Source organism: Neodiprion lecontei, chromosome 1 (genome assembly GCF_021901455.1).
Source record: "Neodiprion lecontei isolate iyNeoLeco1 chromosome 1, iyNeoLeco1.1, whole genome shotgun sequence".
Classification (NCBI taxonomy): Eukaryota; Metazoa; Arthropoda; class Insecta; order Hymenoptera; family Diprionidae; genus Neodiprion; species Neodiprion lecontei.
Window position 1 is genome coordinate 35910988 of NC_060260.1, and position 19528 is coordinate 35930515.

A 19528-nucleotide genomic window follows, 5' to 3' on the forward strand; every position below is an offset into this window, starting at 1 on the left:
ATGTTTCCGCTGATAATCGGTGTTCATCCGAACGCGTATGAGCGCCTTCACTGGAAACGCACGCGAGGATCAGTTTGAAATACGTTTCACCTCTTCTTTGCGATCCGATTTTCGTCCGCTTATCCATTCAGCCGTTCCGTGTTCAGACTTCGCCATCTTCTTCTTCTTCTTCTCCCGTTCACAATTCTTTGGTCAATCCCGTTCCGACGCATCGGGACCACGGCCGTTGTCCGTCGGTCTCTTTGAAGTTTTGGCCGTGGTGTCAGCCATATTTCTTCCGGAACGGCCACTTAACTCAGCGATTTTTTCGCCGGCGCAACGCCTGATCGGCCCCGGTCCCGATCTTTCATCAAAGCCTCTCAGAGGTAACGTATATAAGAAGCCGAGAATACAGACGTATACATACAAGTTATTTATGCAGCAAGTACGAGCCGCGAGTCGATGAGGGAATTAATCCCGATCTCATCTCGAGTTTGGTGATCAGGAATGAAAGAAGGATCAAGGTACAGAGGCAGACTGTGCCAGGTGGCGGGGTTTTTGCTGCGGACTAAAGAGGCGCGGGATAACAGACGATCTCATTAAATAACGATTATTACGTAGCACGTAGCAATTTTGATGGATATTTCGCGGAACATATGGACGCCGCGTTTCGTCTGCAGTTCGCGGTACGAGGGTGACAATTAGATACGAGCTGGTTGATGAAACGGCACGACTCCCAGGAATCTACCAGTGTAAATAATCGAGGACGGAGGCGGAGGACCTCTTCATCTGGCAGTGAACGACGGCTGTACGATTAGCGAGGCACGCGAATACCGCAGCTGCTTATCTCTCGTACGAGGCACGACGATTTGTTGTCAAATGTCCGACGGTTCGTTGAACTCCAGATTACACTGGCGAGTTATTCATGTTTGAAAATATTTCTCGGAAATTTTCACCCTTTTCTAATCTTGTGATATGTTTGTAAACAGAGATTGCACGGCGTGCAGTGCGCGTGAATGCGAAAGAGAGAGAGAGAGAGAGAGAGAGAGAGTATTTATTTGATCGCGGGGTAATACCCCCTAGCAACCATAGGCATAATATACATTATATATAATATACATAATATGGCGGTTGGTGAACAGTACCGAAATAATATAATATAAAATAATACAAAAATAAAATAAAATAAAATAAAAAAGAAAAAAAAAAAAAAAAAAAAAAAAAAAATAAATAAATAAAAATAGAAATAGAAATAGACACAAGCCGAATGAAAAAGCGTACATACAGAGAGGGCAGCCACATTCTGCGCGCATAACACATCGTACAGCATTCATCATACATCATACAGCATACATCATACAATACATCTGTCGATTTCAATAATTTCACACGCGTCACCCTCGCTGCACACGCTCAGCCTCTTCCGCTCGCAGATATTCTAGCAGGCCAATACGAAACACCGGCAAAGTGGACGCTGATGTGATTGACGGAGGCAAAGAGTTCCAAAGGTTAACGCCAACATACGCAAAAGACTTTTGATACGTCACCGTACGAGCCGATGGTAGGACAAGAGTGTCAGTTCGCGACGGGTCACGACGACGTGATGCATACTGACTTGGCTGAAAACAGTCGAATAGGCCAGGAAGCCCTTCATGTATGGCCTTATAGAAAATGCAACCAATGATGTACAATCGGCGATCGCGCATGGTGAGCCAGCCGAGCCTTCGTCGAAAGTCAGATATGTGCACAAACCGCGTTTGACGAAAAACATAGCGCACACAATTGTTGAGCGCAACAGAAATTTTTCTATCTAAGCCTTCGGAAAGGTTAGTGAACACTCCTGCACAGTAGTCACTTATCGGTAGGACAAGAGACGCGACCAGGCGCCTCTTAAGCGCAACATCCACGTCGTAGGTTGTCATCCTCAACCGATACAGAGTAGACGCGCTACGTTTACACACTTCAGTAATGTGTTCCGTCCATGACAGCGTTCTATCTATTATAACCCCAAGATACCTAAAACTGGTTACAAAATCGATAGGATGACCCCCCAGACTGAGAGAAGGAAGCTGCGTTGCACAGACCACGTTTACATATTTAGAGCTGCCAATAACCATGGCTTTAGTTTTATCTACATTCAGTCTAAGACGGTTCTCTACACTCCATAACCAGATACTCTCAATATCAGCATTAACCAAGGCTAATGTTTCACTCATTTTAGACGGCAAGCAACTAAGATATATCACAAGATCATCTGCGTAAAGTAGATGGCGACATCGCGAGAGGCAATGGGGGAGATCGTTTATGAAAAGTGAAAATAGTAACGGTCCGAGAACACTGCCTTGCGGTACACCTGTCAGGAGAGGACGTACCCGCGAGGTCGTACCACTAGAATCGCGAACCACTTGCATACGGTCAGATAGGTATGAGTTGAACCACTCAAGTACATTGTCAGATAGTCCGAAAGTTCGCAGCTTCGACAGAAGCAGCGCATGGTTTACCATGTCAAATGCTTTGGAGAAGTCTAAAAACACCACCAAAGTAACCATGCGATCATCAATCGCAATCCTACAGTCATCCACCAAACGCAAGACGGCTGATTGCGTTCCCATACCCTCACGAAATCCAGTCTGACGTGGATCGAGATAATTACCACGAGCAAGATGCACCGTGAGTTGATCGTATACTATCCGTTCAAGCACTTTAGACAGCGAGCAGAGAAGAGATATTGGCCTAAAATCTGACGGGCCAGTGGGATCGGGGACCTTCGCTATAGGCACGACAATTGAGGATTTCCACAACAAAGGAACCGATGCCGTTGTTAGTAGAGAGTTCAGAAAATATACAATCAGCGGCATCAGTAGATCTTTTAATGTCTTAAACGCCTGTATCGGAAGGTTATCAGGGCCACATGCACGAGTTGTAATACGTGACAGCGCACTGTTGACACATCTGTTCGTGATCGGTGAGAAGATGAAGGATTCTATCTGCCTCTCGGCAAGGTTCTGTACCACCGGGCAGTCATACCGCACAGTAACAGTACTAGGCAGAAAGTGTTCATTAAGATCATCGACAGTAATACCACTAGGTAGAGCAGCCGGTGGTTTTTTACACTTGGCAAGGCCAAGGTTCTCCATCTCACGCCAAAACGATCGCGCACCACCACAAGTATTGAACCGCTCTTGTATGTAAGTAGTCTTGGCGGCTGCTAAAGCACGCTTCACATCTCTACGGTACGCAACATATTCGGCGAAAACTTCCACACTGCGAGATCTCTTAAAGGACCGGTAACAGGCATTGCGCTTTTTCATCAAACTTCTGATTTCTAGCGATATCCAAGGCGCGGGTGATCGCCGCAAAGTAAGTTCCCTGACAGGAACAGCACAATCCAGTACCTTATTCACAAGGTTATTGAATATTGACAACCGTTCGTCCATTGAGGGCAGCAACGCAAACTGTGAGAAGTCAAACGTGGATAAGGCAGTAGAAGCAGCATCACAATCGACACGATCCCACGGCCGGTATCGAATAACACGCGCTTCTTGCTTGGGCACACCATACCTGACAGTAGCATATATAAGATCATGCCCTGAGAGAAATGGACTCGACGATTGACCCCAGGACTCAAGAAGATTAATATTGTTAGTAGCGCATATATCGAGCCAGGTATCAGAGGTGGCAGTATGATGTGTGGGCTGCATTGGCACGATATCATACCCCTGCGACGCAAAAAATTCACTGAGGTGGACAGAGTCATAAGCTGCAGATGTCAGATCCGCATTGAAGTCACCAAGAACACACGAAAATTTATATCGAGATTGTTGCCGAACAAGTTCATCCTCAAACATATCGAGATGACCAACTTTAGGAGGTCTATATACGACCGCGAATAGAAACTTCATTCCAGCATCAGCGCTAACTTCTATTAGGAGGTATTCAGGATATCCATCCTCTGGAAGAGCAGCGGACGTAGCAACCGTTGCAGAGCAAAGCTTCTGGTGCACAAAGAAGGCAACGCCACCCCCATGTCGCCCTCGACGATCAACCCTGTGCAGCCTGTAAGATGGCAGCATAACCTGTACGTCCAATACCCGGTCGTTGAGCCAGGTTTCGGAGACAGCAATCACGTGGTATGAGTTTAGCCGAAAGAATTCGCGAAATTCATCAATATGGGCAGGCAGTGACTGGGCATTAAGGCAGCAGACATTGAGGAGCTCCGGGCGAGTCAGTGAGCGCTTAGGTTTGAGAGCAGTCGCAGGCGTGAGTCATTGTAGGGCTCGGGTTAGGGTCGACAAGTCAGAAGAAGGCAGCAAGCGTAACGGTTTGATCCTCGGTCCAGGCCGAACAAACAACGCAGCATCAGCTATCCATACAGACCTCGGGCTCAGCGAAGGGAACTTCTTCAAGATCTGACTCCGATATCGGTGAAGTTGCACAGGATGCCTTTTGTTGATATAGACTTTTCGGTCCGAGAGGGCGGCATCAATTTCTGAAGATCGGAGTTGAGGTTTGAGCTTCTTAGCCGCAATTAATTGATCGCACCAGGCAGGAGACCCAAGGATTAACAGAAGAGGACGCGCAGTGCAGGCAGGAGGAGAGCCAGGAGCAGTTGCATCCAAACGCGAGGTTGAAGCTCCAGGGGCACTCTGAGCTCTATAGCGGCCCATTCGTTCGAAGCGGATGATGGCATCAGGAGGCAGCTGTATATTAAGAGCCGCTAGCAGTTTGGTCAATATTTCATGTAGAGGCTCGCGATCACCACCATCTCGAATCCCTGTGATAATTAGGTGGTTCGCAACTTCATTGCATGCTACCCGCAACAGCATAGCCTCATCAGCAGGTGCCAGCACACCAGTCTGCCTGATGGCAAGCTTGCTTCCTATTTCACTAATCTCCGCCGTATGGCGAGACGCTACCTCAGCCAGCGAATCAACATCTTTCTTGACCTCTGTTACGGTGGCATTGACAGTTTCGAGACTTGATTTGAGAGCTACGTTATCGGCTAGCATGCTGTCAAATTTTCCACGAAGATCCTCGACAGCCGTTACGAGCGTGCTGACCTTGGCCGCTGTGGCTTCAAACGCACCAAGGCGAGTGTTCATAGTTACGAGTAAGGTTGACATTTTTTGGATTTCTGCTCCAATAGCGGTTGTTTCATCTCTCGTACAAATAGGGCAGCAGCTACGAACACGATCTGTCGCAGCCCTGCTAGTTTCGACTTGAAACCGTATTTTGAGACAGATAGCATGAAATGAATGTTTACATTTGTCGCCTGTGGTAATGGCACTACTAGGGACATCTATAGAGGCGTAGCACAAAGCACAGTTTGGAGGAGCCATACTATCAGCAAGTCGGTATCACAGATTGGTGTAAATAGACGTTTATAGATAACACGAAGGTAATCCCAAGACAGTCAACAGTCAACAAAGGCTGCGTTCAACCTCACTAGTCTGACACTGACACTGACAGCTCCAGAAATGAACAACAAAGTCAAACCGTCCGTGAAATTTTAACGGGTTATAATGCACTGTAAGTCTCAATTATTTAATAGCCGCACTACAAGGCGCAAAGAGTTTTCTACCACTTAAGAGCCGGCACGGCGCGAACCGACCAGTACTAAACAGACCGAACTCACAAAGATAAACTCAAAAAACAGCCAGAAAATGTGACGAGCGATAACGGGTACACGTTGTTCACCAAGCACCAAGCACCAAGAGAGAAAGAGAGAGAGAAGGAGAAAATAACAATAGGTAAAAAAGGTGTTCCGTTCATCCTCTCCGGGAGGAAAGATTTCTCGAATATATTAAGGTACAGTCGCGATCTGACCAGGCTGATGAACGTTCGAAAACGGCGCAACAATTTAACCTTAGCTCGCGATTAGGAGAGGCGAAACAACCGGATGTCGCAGAAGAAGAAGAAGAAGCAATCGTCGCGACCTCCGGGGAACGAAAAGAGCATCCGCTGTGTCGACCGCCATTACACAGCCATTCGCTGAGCGACGCGACGCTCTGTTCTCTTTGGGTTCGCTACGCTCAAGGCAGCATCTTAACAACTTAATTTCTGACGATAGAGCGAGCCGCTCGAATTTTTTTTCACCTTTTACTTCTTGCCTCCCTTCCACCTCCACTTCCATCGCCTGGTCCCGCCGCAGCCGCTCATCCGCTTCTCTTTTCGTTCCTTTTCACTCGCGGCCACATTTCGGGCTTACGATAAAGAGAGAGTGGAATTCAGTGGGGATATCAATCGATTTATGTGGTATCGGGGTCAGGTATATTACATCATTTACGCCAGATATTCCAGTGTTCGAGAACCGCAACGTAATTCGGATTTCGAGTTCAAATTACGCACGTACCGAATAATTACCAGACAGCTAAAGCCTGGCCATTTGATTCGGCGCATCTTTGTCCCGACACCGATATTATGCCGTGTGTTCTTCGTCGGTGTTCTATTCCAACCTTGCAGAAGAAAACCGGACGCGTTGGATGCGGGACTAGCCAGTGTTCGGGGCAGTTTGAGGATTAAGCCACTCGACGTAGCAGGTGTTGTCACGGTTTTTGTTTTAAAAATACGGGCTCGTTTCAAGTCACCGGACCTTGTACGCCTCTAGCGGCTGAGCTGCGGTCGTCCGTAACGAAGTCGATAGAAAAAAATCGGACTCTGACTAAATGCGCGTTATATCCACTTCCTTGACGGTTCACCCATAGCCGCAATTTATCTGGATACATATACAGTTTTCCACGGATCGAAGCACCAGGAATTAGAAGTCAATACTTCCGCAGCTAAAATCGTAAAATATAATGGTAAAGAACTATAGCACAGCCGCAAAAAGCTTTCGTTGCGAGGAGGAATGAGAAGAGTATATATAAGCTTGCATACTTTGTACATAGAATTTAACATAGGTTGATCCAAGGTAAAGAAGAAGGTTCGAGTTGTACGCCGTCCGATCTACACACAGCCAGAGGCTAAAGGCTCGGCGGTGCCTTCGCGTTGTCCATGAGGTTGTTCTCGTGGCCGGTTCTCGGGGTTCGACATCGCGCGATCTCGCGTTGCCGCTGCAGCCTCGCATCAAAACCAGTTCAGAGATGTTTGGAGAGAGAAAGATCCTCGGAGGAGTATAAAATGAAAGATGCAGCGTGGGGAGGAGAGATAGGGAATGAGATAGAGAACGAGAAAGAAGAAAGAGCGGGTCTAAGAGTGGAAATGGGAGGGCGGAGGGAACGAGAGAGAGGTTCGGAGTAAGTGAGAGAGAGAGAGAGGGGAGACGACTGGTCCGGCACGTCTTCATTAGACCAGCATTTCGACCCTGACATTGGCGTCGAATTTCAGTGTCGTAGGAACCAATTGAGATCGAAATTTAATCGGTTTTTGTTTATCGCCTCAGGTCTTTTGCCGGAGGAGCAATTACACCCGGTATTATTATAAGACACATCGGCCTCGTCTCAGGACGATCGTCTCGCGACTTCCGGTGTACGATTTATTGCGATTATTACGGTTTCTGCGCGCCTCGATGTCCGCGATTCGATAATTTTCGGCTTGACAGGTCGATGCGAATCGAATTCTTCATCTCGACAATTTTAACGAGCACCGGATGTGACTCGCTGCGTTGCAGTAGAGGAGGAAGTGAACGCGGGCACATGGGAATTTTACGCCTGTCCCGTGTCGTGAATTACGTAGGTAAAGAGTTTTACCACCTCAACGTGTACGTCCTCATCGTCGCTGCGTACGGTGATCGACGGATGTTGAAAAACTGATAAAAATTCCCTTCGAAAGTCGCGTTCGACTCGCGGCTCCCGGCTCCTCGACTCTGACGCCGTTGCTTCGAGTTCCCATCGCTCCGGAGGCGAGATCAAAGCAGCCGAAACACGTTAACAAATCATCGTAACTACGCGTCGTTCTACACCAGCACGAGTTGCGGTAAACTGGCATAGTAACGTTGTACGATTCCACGGTGAAAACCGTAAATACATGATACGATCCAGGCATCGTTTCAACCCTTTTCTTTGATGCCTCAACCCCACGCCAATAATCTATAGGAAGCGTCAGGTTTGCGACGAGTCAAAATAATTACGAGTCATCCTCCTGCTACAGACAGTGGATTACGCTTCTCCGAAGATCCTGCCGACTGATGTTATTCACACAGCGGACTTTCTCGACCAATGCGAAGAAGAAATTAGTGTCAGAGAGGTGCGTAATGCCCCCTCTCGACGTAATATCGGTTTTTCTATAAATTTTACTTAGTTTTTAGACACAGCTTACGCGTCGCGGCAGCCGCCGCGCTTCGATGAACTTTTTGCGGCAATTTTGTCACGGTATTCCGCTTTTGAAAGGCCGTCGGGAAGCTGACAGGAATGAGAAGGAGAGCGACCAGAGATGAGGAGGGAAGAAGACGAAAAGGGGTTTCGAGCAGTTTTTGAACCGAGGCGACGCGCGACGAGGAGATGCTTCGACGGTTAAACGCGGAGCCGCATATACAGCAGTGAAATTTCTCCTTCGCTTAGTGGCGTCTTTTTCTGAACTCTTTTTCCCTCGCCTCTCTTCTCTTTTCTTTGAACACAAAGAGCAGATGGCGGTGACGCTTCTACCGAGCCACTAATGATATTTGAGAAAAGCTGCAGGCTTCTTATAAATATACGTCGAATCCGCAGGAGGAGAGCCGGAATTGAGCTGCGTCTTCGTTTTTTCGCGTCCTTGTTTAATGTAATTTACGGAATTGTCCCATCTCCGTAAAGCAGAGTGAGGTGCGAAGAAAAACAACCTTCATCCCGGTTTTAACCGCAGGGACGTCCAATCTTCGTCCCCTCCGATTTTAATCCCGATTTTTAGGTATGCTCGCGGAGAAGGTTGAATTAAGCAGGGCAAAGAAGAAAAATCGATTTCTTTCCTTTTGTTTACATCGTAAAGTTTTCACCCATGATCGCATCTCGCAGAAAACACAATCGAAAAACATTTGGATTCCTTCGTTCAAACGTAAAAAACGCGGAACGCTCCGTAGACGACTTTACAACTTATATGCATGCAAGGATGTTAAATATATTCGTATTTTACACATTTCGTCATTTGACAACGTAATCGGTAAAATGATATATTTCTTACACAGAGATATGAAGCTCGATTAGAGTTCTGGTACCACGTATTTGGTTGGTTTCTAAATAACAGGTACACAATGTATTACCTGAATTACCCGTTGACGATATTACGGGTGAATCCAAATTGTACATATACAGGTTTCTATGTGATCGAATACAATTACACACCTTTGTTGTCACAAAAATATTCAATATTTTCCTCCAGTTACTATACTTTCAATGCTAAAATATGAATATACTGATATCGGCGTTTATAGGATTATATTGGTCGCGTATATCGTGGTCCGGAAGTGACGTCACCGGCGGAGAAAAAAGGGTCAGGTAATCGCTACGCATTCTAACAGCGTACGTTACCCATAATCATAATGAAATTGCGGTAATACCCGGGTATGACTAAAAAAAAAAAATTACAGATAACACGATCGTCTTCTCGTTGCGGATTGATATTTGTTTTCAGGATAGATGCAGAGTTGCTCAGATATTCCGGTGGGAATATTAAATTGCAGCGTCATCGGTCGGTTGTGTTGTTACTTCTTAGAATCGGGCCGGATGAGGTCGAACTTCCAAACCTTGTTAGGCTCAATTTCAACGACGTAGAGAGCAGTTTCGTTCGGGCAAACGGCGATGGCATGGGGCTGTGTAAATTTCTGAAAAAACGTATACACAGGTATAAGGAAATGGGTTGATTAAGATGCAAAGGCGGCAGTGATACGTGTGTTATTACCCCCTTTATAAACGAACCCAAAAAACCTTCCTGACACGGGCAATCATGCAATTAACAAAAATGGGCGAAAACGCGACGTGCGAAAAGAGACTCCCGACAGTTTCCGGAACTCGATGGCATGGTATAGAGCACGGTGACGAAAAAGAGCAATGGATGATATTATTATGTGAGAAAAAGTAAATGACAGTAATCATTCGAATGAAGGAAAGAAGCTCGCGAGTTAAGTTCTACGGACTGGGCTGTTCGGCTTTCGGTTAGGTTGTGCAGGTGCAATCATCGAAAGCGATCTTTCGCGTCTGCCAGTGTATAATCATAATTAGTAATTCCGAACACACATATACTACAGTATTTTTGAATATAGCTACAAAGAACCATTCATTTTCGCCTCGGGGCGCAATCATTCCCGAGGAAAATGACGGCGCGGCGTCGTTAAACCCCCTTAATGTCTTCATCGTGAGCTTGCGCCACATGGGCGGAAGTCGGTCGGTGCTTGGGTTCGCGATTTTTAAAAGACGGGGCCCGAGAGCCGCGCGGCCCGATCGTGAGCTGCGGTCTGAAGCCCGGGCAATTTTCTTTTTTCACCCATCAACTATGCTCAGGACCTCTCGAGGCAAAAATATCCTGGCTGCTCACGAGGTGGCTGGCGTTTTAATAAAATTCAATTAGGTAACCAGTTGCATTTACAAAGCGTCGCTAATTTTAATCACCTCGCTAATACGGAACGGCTCCTCCAGCGGTTAAAGCCTAATGGCTCTGCAGATGTGGCTAAATTGCTACGTATGTATGTACAAACCGCTATCGATTCGATGTCTTTGAAGCTCCGCCGAATAAAACCTCGAGTAAACAAAATAAAATTTCATAATTCACTTACGCTGGATAGCGGTGACCAGTGATCAACGACTCTTTCCGTTCTAGGATCCAGGGTGAAACCTCTCACCGGAATCATCGGCGACGTTGGACCGTTCACGGCGTAGATGTAATTACCTGCCGGTATGGAAACAAGATTGAGTGATTCATTCTAACGTATCATCCGATCCTAAAAACCCTTTGAGTTCTTTGAATCCTGAACTTCCTCACCGTACGATGCGACACCGAACACTCTTCCCAGATCGGGCTGCTGAATGGTTAAGGGTGGACTTCGTGTCCGCGATCTTTTAAGACCGACGTTTGGACAGGTAACTCTCATATTTTCTCGATCAGCAATGCAGACGACATCGAGTTCCGGAAGTAGAGCCAAGCCGTGAGGTACTTGCAGTGATAAGAATTCTGCGGAATGAAAATAACGAGAGCAATTATCCCACTTGCGACGTTTCACAACCACCGGAACAACGATGAAAAACATTTCTGCAGACTGACCTCCGGGCTGAGGAATAACTTCGAGTAGACCTCCCGCAGCATTGAAGACCATGATTCGGCTGTTGCAGTAGCCGTCTGCGACTATTATTTCTCCCGCTGGTGCAACGGCAACTGTTGTTGGCTGGCAAAAGTGGGCCGAGTCGCTACCGGGTTGGAACCTCTGCCCTAGTACGAGGCTCGGATTTCTGGCATTCCTCCGAAACTGTTATGCAATGAAGACAACGTTGGAATAAAAATTGTTCAACCTCTGGTTTCCCTTGGTCGGTGATCTCATCTTCTTCTCTACAATCTTACCTTGAACACTTGGTGGAGGGCGACGTCCGTTAACCACACGTTGCCGTAGACATCAATATGCAGACCGTGAGGCATGTAAAAGAGACTCTTTCCCCAGCCTTCGATCACCTCACCGGTTACAGGGTCGAGGGTAAGCACTGTGTTCTGAAGAATTGGTCCTCGGGTCAGCTCTTGGTAGTGATAACTCGCGTTGAACGTGCTGCGATCGGAAAAGTGATGTTTGCAAGACGTTACGCAAGATCCAAATTTAATGGCCGGCAAGATGCTTGCGGATGGAGGAACTTCGCGTTGAGAATCTATGAAAGCCACGAAGCTTTACCTTAAATGAAAATACTTACGAATATTCCCACGTGTGATGACCACGGTGAAAAATCACGGGTCTTCCATTCCGATCCACGGCGACACCGGATATTTGACCCAAACTCTCCGGCCCGTGCCAAGTCGGGTTTTCCTCTGGACGAGGTGGTTGTTCTTCTTCGAACACTGACACTTCATTCTGTCGATTGCGTAGCAAGATTTATTCTCGATAACACGCAAGGGCTGTAGGTCGTGAAAACGGGGAATACTAACGTGATGCCGAGTAGGCTTAGGTATGTAATTCTACGTAATCTGCAGCTAGCGGCAAAGTTGTATCGTAGCGAACAAAACGATCGATAAGATCTGCGGTATCAAGAAGAACTTCTTCGTCTCTTGTAATCTGGGCTTTACATTAGATCGAATGATTCTACAAGTTTTTGGTTTCCCTTGGCCTCGATTTAAAAAATGAGATATTCCAACGTCAAGAGTGACGATTTTTTTTTTTTTTGTTACAGAGGTAGGATTTTTGCCGCTAAATGGGATGAACTGCACTCACCTCTATCTCGTCGAGTCGTTGTCGCAAAAGTTCTCTTATCTCCTCATAGAACGTTTCGCCGAGACGGGGTCTACCGTAATTGTTGATGATTCGAGCCTCGCTAAGGACGACGACGAGCACCAGAAGGGGAAGGAAGAGCGTCAAGTAACTCGTCGAAAGTGTCATGGCCTCTTCTGCGTTGGCGATGCTTGTGGGACGTTTGGAAGCAGGTCGATAGCGGCATGCGCAACAACCGTCGACGATATCGAGCTCCGCGACTTATCCGGTCCGGGTCTCGATTGGATTGAAATTTACAGGTGACAATACGACAGCGACGCCTACAACGACCCGTCGTCGGCATTCGTCTCGCGTCCGTTTAGAAAAGTGACACCAAATCGCGCATGTTTTTTCAAAGACTTTACGAGTAGCAAATTGAAGCTGCGTAAAACGAGCGAATATTGTACTTTTATTTCTTCGCTAAACCGAATGAAAACGCACTGTAACGAATCGAACCATGGTGTCTCATCTTTATGGTATTCAAAGTTATAGCGAAGACAGGTGGAAACTGATGTACACATCTGTGTATAACTTGCATTCACAGTGTTCGATCTCGGGCAAGGGATGTTTTTTGGAGAGGAAGAAAAAAAAGGAGAGAAAAAAAAAAATCTCCCCGGGTCGGGCGGTTCGTCTGATAAATTTATTTCCAACACTTGCTGACACCCCGCGTCTTTCTCGCTTCGAAAAATTTCAAAGGAGGAAAATGAAAGAAATAACACCCTGCCCCAGGGAGCCAGGATGGGATCTCTAGCTTTGCTAAGCGCTTGACGAGGGTCAACGCGCGTTTCTACCCGATAACAAATCGACTTTGGGGCTCAAATTCCGAAACCTGAATTATCGCTGGCAGCCCCGATGGCGAGGACCGATCACGCCTCGTGCAAGACACACTCGACAATTTCGACTTGACTTTCTATTTAATTTTCTTCCATTCTATCCGGCAGTATTTGGAGTTAGCTGTAGTAGATGCATTCATTTGCAACGAATAACTTACATAATCGCAATAATTCACAAAATTGACCAATTCTTCGTTTTATTTGTATAATATTGAGATGGTATAAGAAAATGATATATACGAATAAACATTAATATATCACCTACGTTATTATAGTATTACAGTATAATAATATTGTCGTAAACTTGTTTCTCCTTCTACTGCGCGAATATCGCGGCAATAATTGTAACGATTAAAATTCTATGAGTACACGTACACACATGTTATGCCTGCGCATCTAAAATTGTAAGAAAAATTGATAATCTGATCCTCTACCGCAATCTTATATTTTCATCTATTTTCCCTACTGATAGTCGTTGCATCACATGTTCGTTTAATAAGTTATAAGTTTGTTCGACTCTTTTCATCGCAATCCTCGATGTAAAATTTTTTCAACCTTAGTCTATCATTGTTCGACCTAAATTGTGGCCATAAACGTCAGTGTCAATCCTTCCTCCTGCTTCTCTCTGCAAAATCAACGTTCACCCAAGCCATTAGTCCCTCAACCGCAAAAAGTGCAATGATTGCAAAACAATACGAAATAAATTACAAATCATCATTCAACCAACTAATTACAACGTTGGTTCTGTTCCCCTGGTATACCAAAGTTTTATCAACGATTACTCCAAGTGAACCGTCAGATTCGCGAAAAGTTGTGCAGAAAAGGTGTCCATGCAACTAGCTAGAAGTCCGTCAATCTGGATGAATTAAACCGAGCGTCTTTGCGGCTTATCATCACGGCCCTGATGGACTATTTTTGAATTTCTCGTGCCAAGGAAGTCTCCGGTTGGGTCCAAATGTACCCGGTCCTGGTCATGCTGCAATGAGCGTCGTAGTAGCGACCCGGAGCCCTGCAGTACGACCATCGTGGACATCGGCAACGAAACTTGCTGTGAAATTCCTCCTTGCAAACCTCGTTCCACCAGCAAGTCCTCTGGTAAAAAATTGAAAATAGTCGCAAATTAATTTACGGACTATCAAAGAAACAAGCGAGGTGAAAGAGGAACGCCTACCTCCGCCAGATATCCTCTGACGCTTTGGTCACTGTAGTTTCGCTTCGTTATCACGTGCTTTGACTGGGATGCGAAGATCACTCGCGTGCAAATCGCCAACAGCAGAAGGAGGCAAAGCTTGATCCCATTCTGAAACAAAAAGTCAGATTATTCGAAAAAATTATAACTACACAATTCCTCGTCGATGGACAGATGAATTGTGGTAAACACAACAATTCCCAATCACAATAAAGAATTCAGGAATTGATATTTCAATTTTTTAAATGGTCGAAGAATTGCACACGAAGAACAGGGGCAAGAAAAATATCATGTAAATTGAGTAAAAATTTGAGAAGCAGTTGCCGAAAAAACGGGGCATTAATATTTTTCGCATTTGGAAAAAGTGCGCAACAGCTGTTAGTGTAGCAACAGTTCCATGCGATCGATCGGCCGTACATCTGGGGGATATTTGTGCACATACCATTGCGGTGTGAAATCGAGTGAAATGAAATTGTAAAGATAGCTGATATCGGGATAGCGAATACTCACTTCCTGACAAATCCGGTTCAGTTTATTGGAGCTCATTATTGCGTGCCTGTTAGCAGGTTTGACAGGCGAGCTTAGGCCAGAGGGTGGAAACTAAAAATATGAACAGACTCGATAAGCATGGCCCTACGATTACGGAAACTCAGGGAAAACGACATGATCCGACCTCGGCCGACATTGCCGCAACGAGTTCCTCCGAGCATGCGTCCTGCTTACTAAAAAGCTGCGATACCCAGAATCTAGATGACTGATTTAGGATAGGTCTACTTACCGACGGAAGGAACAGATCTGACAAATTTTTATTTCAATTCGTTCTAGACTCATTGTCGAATGAATTTCAGGGTGAGGAGTTGCTCCGAGACGCCATGGAATTATCTATTAATATTGGCTTCGCGTGCAATGATGCCCGAGCTTGTGAAACGTTGGCTCATTCGTACTTTACCCAATTCTCAATTTTCTCAGAAAAATTCAACAATATTTTTGAAATAAGTTTTTTACGTTTTGCTCCGATATTTCGGAAGAAATTAGTTGCGGAAACTTGAACCTATTGCAAACTATTTAGCTGTGCTGAATAGTAAATTTTTCCACTGTGGGAATGAAAAGGAACGGTTATTTAGAATGGGCAGTATAACTGTAAATTAATCGCAATCAGAATTGAAATTAGTGTACATTACGTTACATTGAGCAAGATCGTGTATGTGATTTAAATTTAATAACATCAGACTAATAAACCCACTTCATCAAAACAGATGCGCATATGAAAGAGCAAGTGTAACTACGTTAATAAATTGGATTGGACATATTCAAATGCGCATAACGAGTCGTAAAATGTTGTACGTTATTATTCAGTGAGTAAATTGTTAGCGGTATTAGAAATCATACAGTCTCTGTGAATCACACGAAAGTTGAACTTGACAAGGATTCAGGGTCTTGCATTTAATAGAGTGAAGAGATTCATGGATTCGTCTTGTCGGTTGTAAACACTATTGCGAGAATTGTGAAGGATAATGAAATAAATTTAAATACCACTTTTGAATACCATTTTTTCAGAATCACAATTTTCCTTAGTAAACACAAACGCTATGTTATGAATTTCTAAAGAACGCCATTGTTAAATTATAGACAAGTAGAATTTTTCTTGTCCCAAGATACTCAGAGGGAGAAGACATAATGAAATGCTTGTAAATAAAATATAATACGAAATCGAAGTATAAGATCATGGTGGTACAAAAATGAACAGTCAGAATCCGCGATGATAGATGCGCAGAAAACAAATTTAAGATGACATGTAATCCGAATGAAAATCAAAATTGGCGGTAGTCGATGTGCCAGTTGCCGATCTTACCTTCTGAGTCAATGCTGCATCTGGTAGTTATCCCAAAGTTGCACTAGGCGCTAGCGTGCTGTGTGCTGTGCATATGCATTTGACACTGCACGGTGTTGGCAACGTCTTCTGCTACCAGGATATTGGTTACTCGTCGTGAGATTTGACTGGTAAAAAAATGGCAACTCGTTTGTTGCTAAGGAACTGTACAAACATTGTTAAAAACGGTAATCAACAATGGTGAGTAAATAGTGTTATTTAATTTCTACCAAACACCGTCCTTTGTTTTCACTTATCGTCCAAACCTAACCTATAAACTTTATGTAATCGCACATACAACTCTGTTTTGAATAATCTCCCGTGTTATATATAACGTATATAACCAAGGGGGCACATAACTGCACAAAACTATGGCTAACGTGAACTGCGAAATTAGTTGTAAATGTGGAAAAATAAATGTACACACATGTGTGAACATTGTTTTCACGGAACAAACTGTTTTCGGATCGTAGGACCGCCAAGAGCCTCTCCACAGGTAGCGTTCGCTTTGGAGACGATCCTAACAAGGCACTGAGCGTGCGTGAACCTGCCGTGAAAGACCCGAGTATCGAGTTGAATCCAACGGAATATGAGAAGCAGCGAGCTCTGCAAGGCTATATCACGATTGAGGGGCCGGAAAATGTTGCAGTACTTTCCGGTGTGCCTGAAGAGCACATAAAAAATCGTACCGTTCGTATATACGAGCCTGCAAAAAACGCGATGCAATCTGGAACAAACAATATCAACTTCTGGCAGATGGATTTCGACACTCGCGAACGATGGGAGAATCCGTTGATGGGATGGACTTCTAGGTAGGGAAGAGCGACAGGTCGTAAAGATTGGAATTGTAAGTCTTTCGATAATTAGTTATTGACTTTTATGCATGCTGCTTTCTAGCGGGGATCCACATTCCAACTTGAAGGTTGAATTCGCTACCAAGGAGGAGGCGATCGCTCATTGTGAGAAAATGGGATGGCGATATTATATTCAGAAACCCAATGCCAAAACTCCAAAGCCCAGAAGCTACGGAGTAAACTTTTCCTGGGACAAGCGCACTCGGGTTTCTACAAAGTGAGGTGGAAATTTATTTTCATTAAATTAATTTCTGTATCATATACCTATATTATAATAGTCGATATCGCACGATGCCATCGGTAAGTGTATCGATCGTGCGTTTAAGTGATGTGAAGTATAAAGTATGTATAGACATATATTATATTGATGAATAAATATTGTTCATGAATATTGTTTTCAAATTGTCTTTTTTTTTCTGGAGGGAAAACTTGAGGGTAAAATCAAAGTTTTCCATGTAGCAATAAACTCCATTATTTATTATTTAGTAATGATTATATAATAATTTCTTATTTTTTTTTTTATTTTTTCTCTTTTTTCTGTGTTTTTACTTTTTACTTTTTTTCTTTATAATGTGATAATAATTTAAATATTATTCAAAACAAGCATAAATTTTACCTATAATGATAAATTCTAACTGATCATTCTCATCGTTTAATATTTATAATTATTCGTACTGAGTTGATAATAATAATAATTTTTAATAAAATATCTGACTAAATAACTACTCCGCGTATAATATTGCTGATTTAATTATCATTATTATTGTTTTTATTATTATTATTATTATTATTATTATTATTATTATTATTACTATAATTATTACATCCGTAATCGAACGTCACAAGATCCCAGCTTTACGTTCTCTGATTGTGAGCTTATCAAAATACTCCAAACACGCCACGCCGTTTAGATTTACACGCATATCTACTTGAATGGCATACAAGTAACGTATAGGTAATGCTTTCCAACGAATTACCGTAAGGAAAACAACTTGACACGACAGAGGATCCTATGACTTGTCGAACGTGTCGATTATAGTAATGTTATTAATATTTATTTATTTTTTTTCATCTCTGAGATGCCCAAAAGGGGATTGAAACTTCTCACGATTCACGGACAGTCGAGGCGGTGTCACTGTCTGCTTATAACGATACACACGCAGTTATGCGTTTACGTATATATTTGACTTTTGTCATAATGATTATATGCAGTCTAACAGTATTAACAGCGTCAATGATAATAGTAATAGTAGTAACAATAATAATTAAAGCGATCAACGCGCTCACTGATTTCTGTCCGTAAATTGTCGAGTGTAATTTAAATATACATGTATGTATATTTATATATATATATATATATATATAAACATGGTTTTTTAAATATTTATATATATGTATACATATGCGCGTGTGTGTATATATGTATATACTATATATAAGTCTATATATATATATATAAGTCATGTGTGTGTATATATTGTATGTATATCACAAGCCAACGAGAATTAATTATTCAATATATATTTTATCTCTATATATATATATATATATATATATATATATATATATATATATATATATATATATATATATATATATATATATATATATATATATATATATATATATATGTATATATATATATCTACACATGCTTGAGCCAAACGTACGCACGATTTGTTTTTTTGCTTTTGCTTTGTATGTACAGCAATTATAGTGGAATTGTTGCAAGACAACGAACAAAACCTGACTATTTATCAAAGTATCGTGTAGAGATATCACATGTATATATGTATATACATATGTATGTATAATAATTATACCAAGATAAATTGTGTGCGTATGTTTAATGCTCGATTCAGATTGCCTCAAAGCATAAAAAAAAACAGGTAATTATATATTATTTATATTATAAATTTAATTATAATGTAGGTAATAAATTTACAATATTACTCTATGTACGATTTCAAACCGTATAATATTCTCGACTTTATTCATTCTGTCAAATTATTGTTATCGTTATTACTATTATTTCTTAATTAGAGTATTTATATACCTTCACGACGGTCGCCTAGATACCTATAGATATTTGTCAAATGTTAATTCAAATAAGAAAACTAATGTTCGAATTTGATCTATTCAAGCTTCAATCGGTAGAAGCGCTAAAATATTTCCAAGTCTGTGAAAATGTTCAAAACTCAATCTATTCGTAGAGTAAACTCAATGAATTTGGCTTGTTAAGAAAATTGCTGTTCTTTTTTTTATTTCTACTTCAGTACAACGAAGACGCAGCTTTACCAAAACCGCATGTATTGTAGTCGCACAACATAACTTGAGACACCGTGCGCAGTTTTTTAAAACTTGACTTTTTTTCTTTAAATATCCTGTCATGTATACATATATCTATTGTTTATATCATTATCTGCATGTACAAATTAATGACTAAATTATTTA

General features: G+C 42.9%; 3 protein-coding genes across 3 annotated transcripts; 1 reads left to right on the plus strand and 2 right to left on the minus strand.

Moving 5' to 3' along the window:
• Positions 1 to 9045: 9045 nt before the first annotated feature.
• LOC107227985 (peptidyl-alpha-hydroxyglycine alpha-amidating lyase 2) lies at positions 9046 to 12500 on the minus strand. The gene is made up of 7 exons (XM_015669319.2): positions 12293 to 12500; positions 11778 to 11935; positions 11440 to 11638; positions 11146 to 11347; positions 10867 to 11055; positions 10661 to 10773; positions 9046 to 9712 (listed from the first exon to the last, which is right to left on the minus strand). The coding sequence occupies exons 1-7, from the start codon at positions 12455 to 12457 to the stop codon at positions 9593 to 9595; spliced, it is 1146 nt and encodes a 381-aa protein (XP_015524805.2). The 5' UTR covers positions 12458 to 12500; the 3' UTR covers positions 9046 to 9592.
• An 841-nt stretch (positions 12501 to 13341) lies between these two features.
• Positions 13342 to 15045, minus strand: LOC107227984. The gene is made up of 3 exons (XM_015669318.2): positions 14861 to 15045; positions 14333 to 14461; positions 13342 to 14253 (listed from the first exon to the last, which is right to left on the minus strand). The coding sequence occupies exons 1-3, from the start codon at positions 14894 to 14896 to the stop codon at positions 14071 to 14073; spliced, it is 348 nt and encodes a 115-aa protein (XP_015524804.1). The 5' UTR covers positions 14897 to 15045; the 3' UTR covers positions 13342 to 14070.
• Positions 15046 to 16260: 1215 nt separating this feature from the next.
• On the plus strand, positions 16261 to 17463 carry LOC107227982 (NADH dehydrogenase [ubiquinone] iron-sulfur protein 4, mitochondrial). The gene is made up of 3 exons (XM_015669317.2): positions 16261 to 16421; positions 16694 to 17032; positions 17118 to 17463. Exons 1-3 carry the CDS (start codon positions 16360 to 16362, stop codon positions 17293 to 17295), a joined length of 579 nt encoding a protein of 192 aa, XP_015524803.1. The 5' UTR covers positions 16261 to 16359; the 3' UTR covers positions 17296 to 17463.
• The last annotated feature ends 2065 nt before the right edge of the window (positions 17464 to 19528 follow it).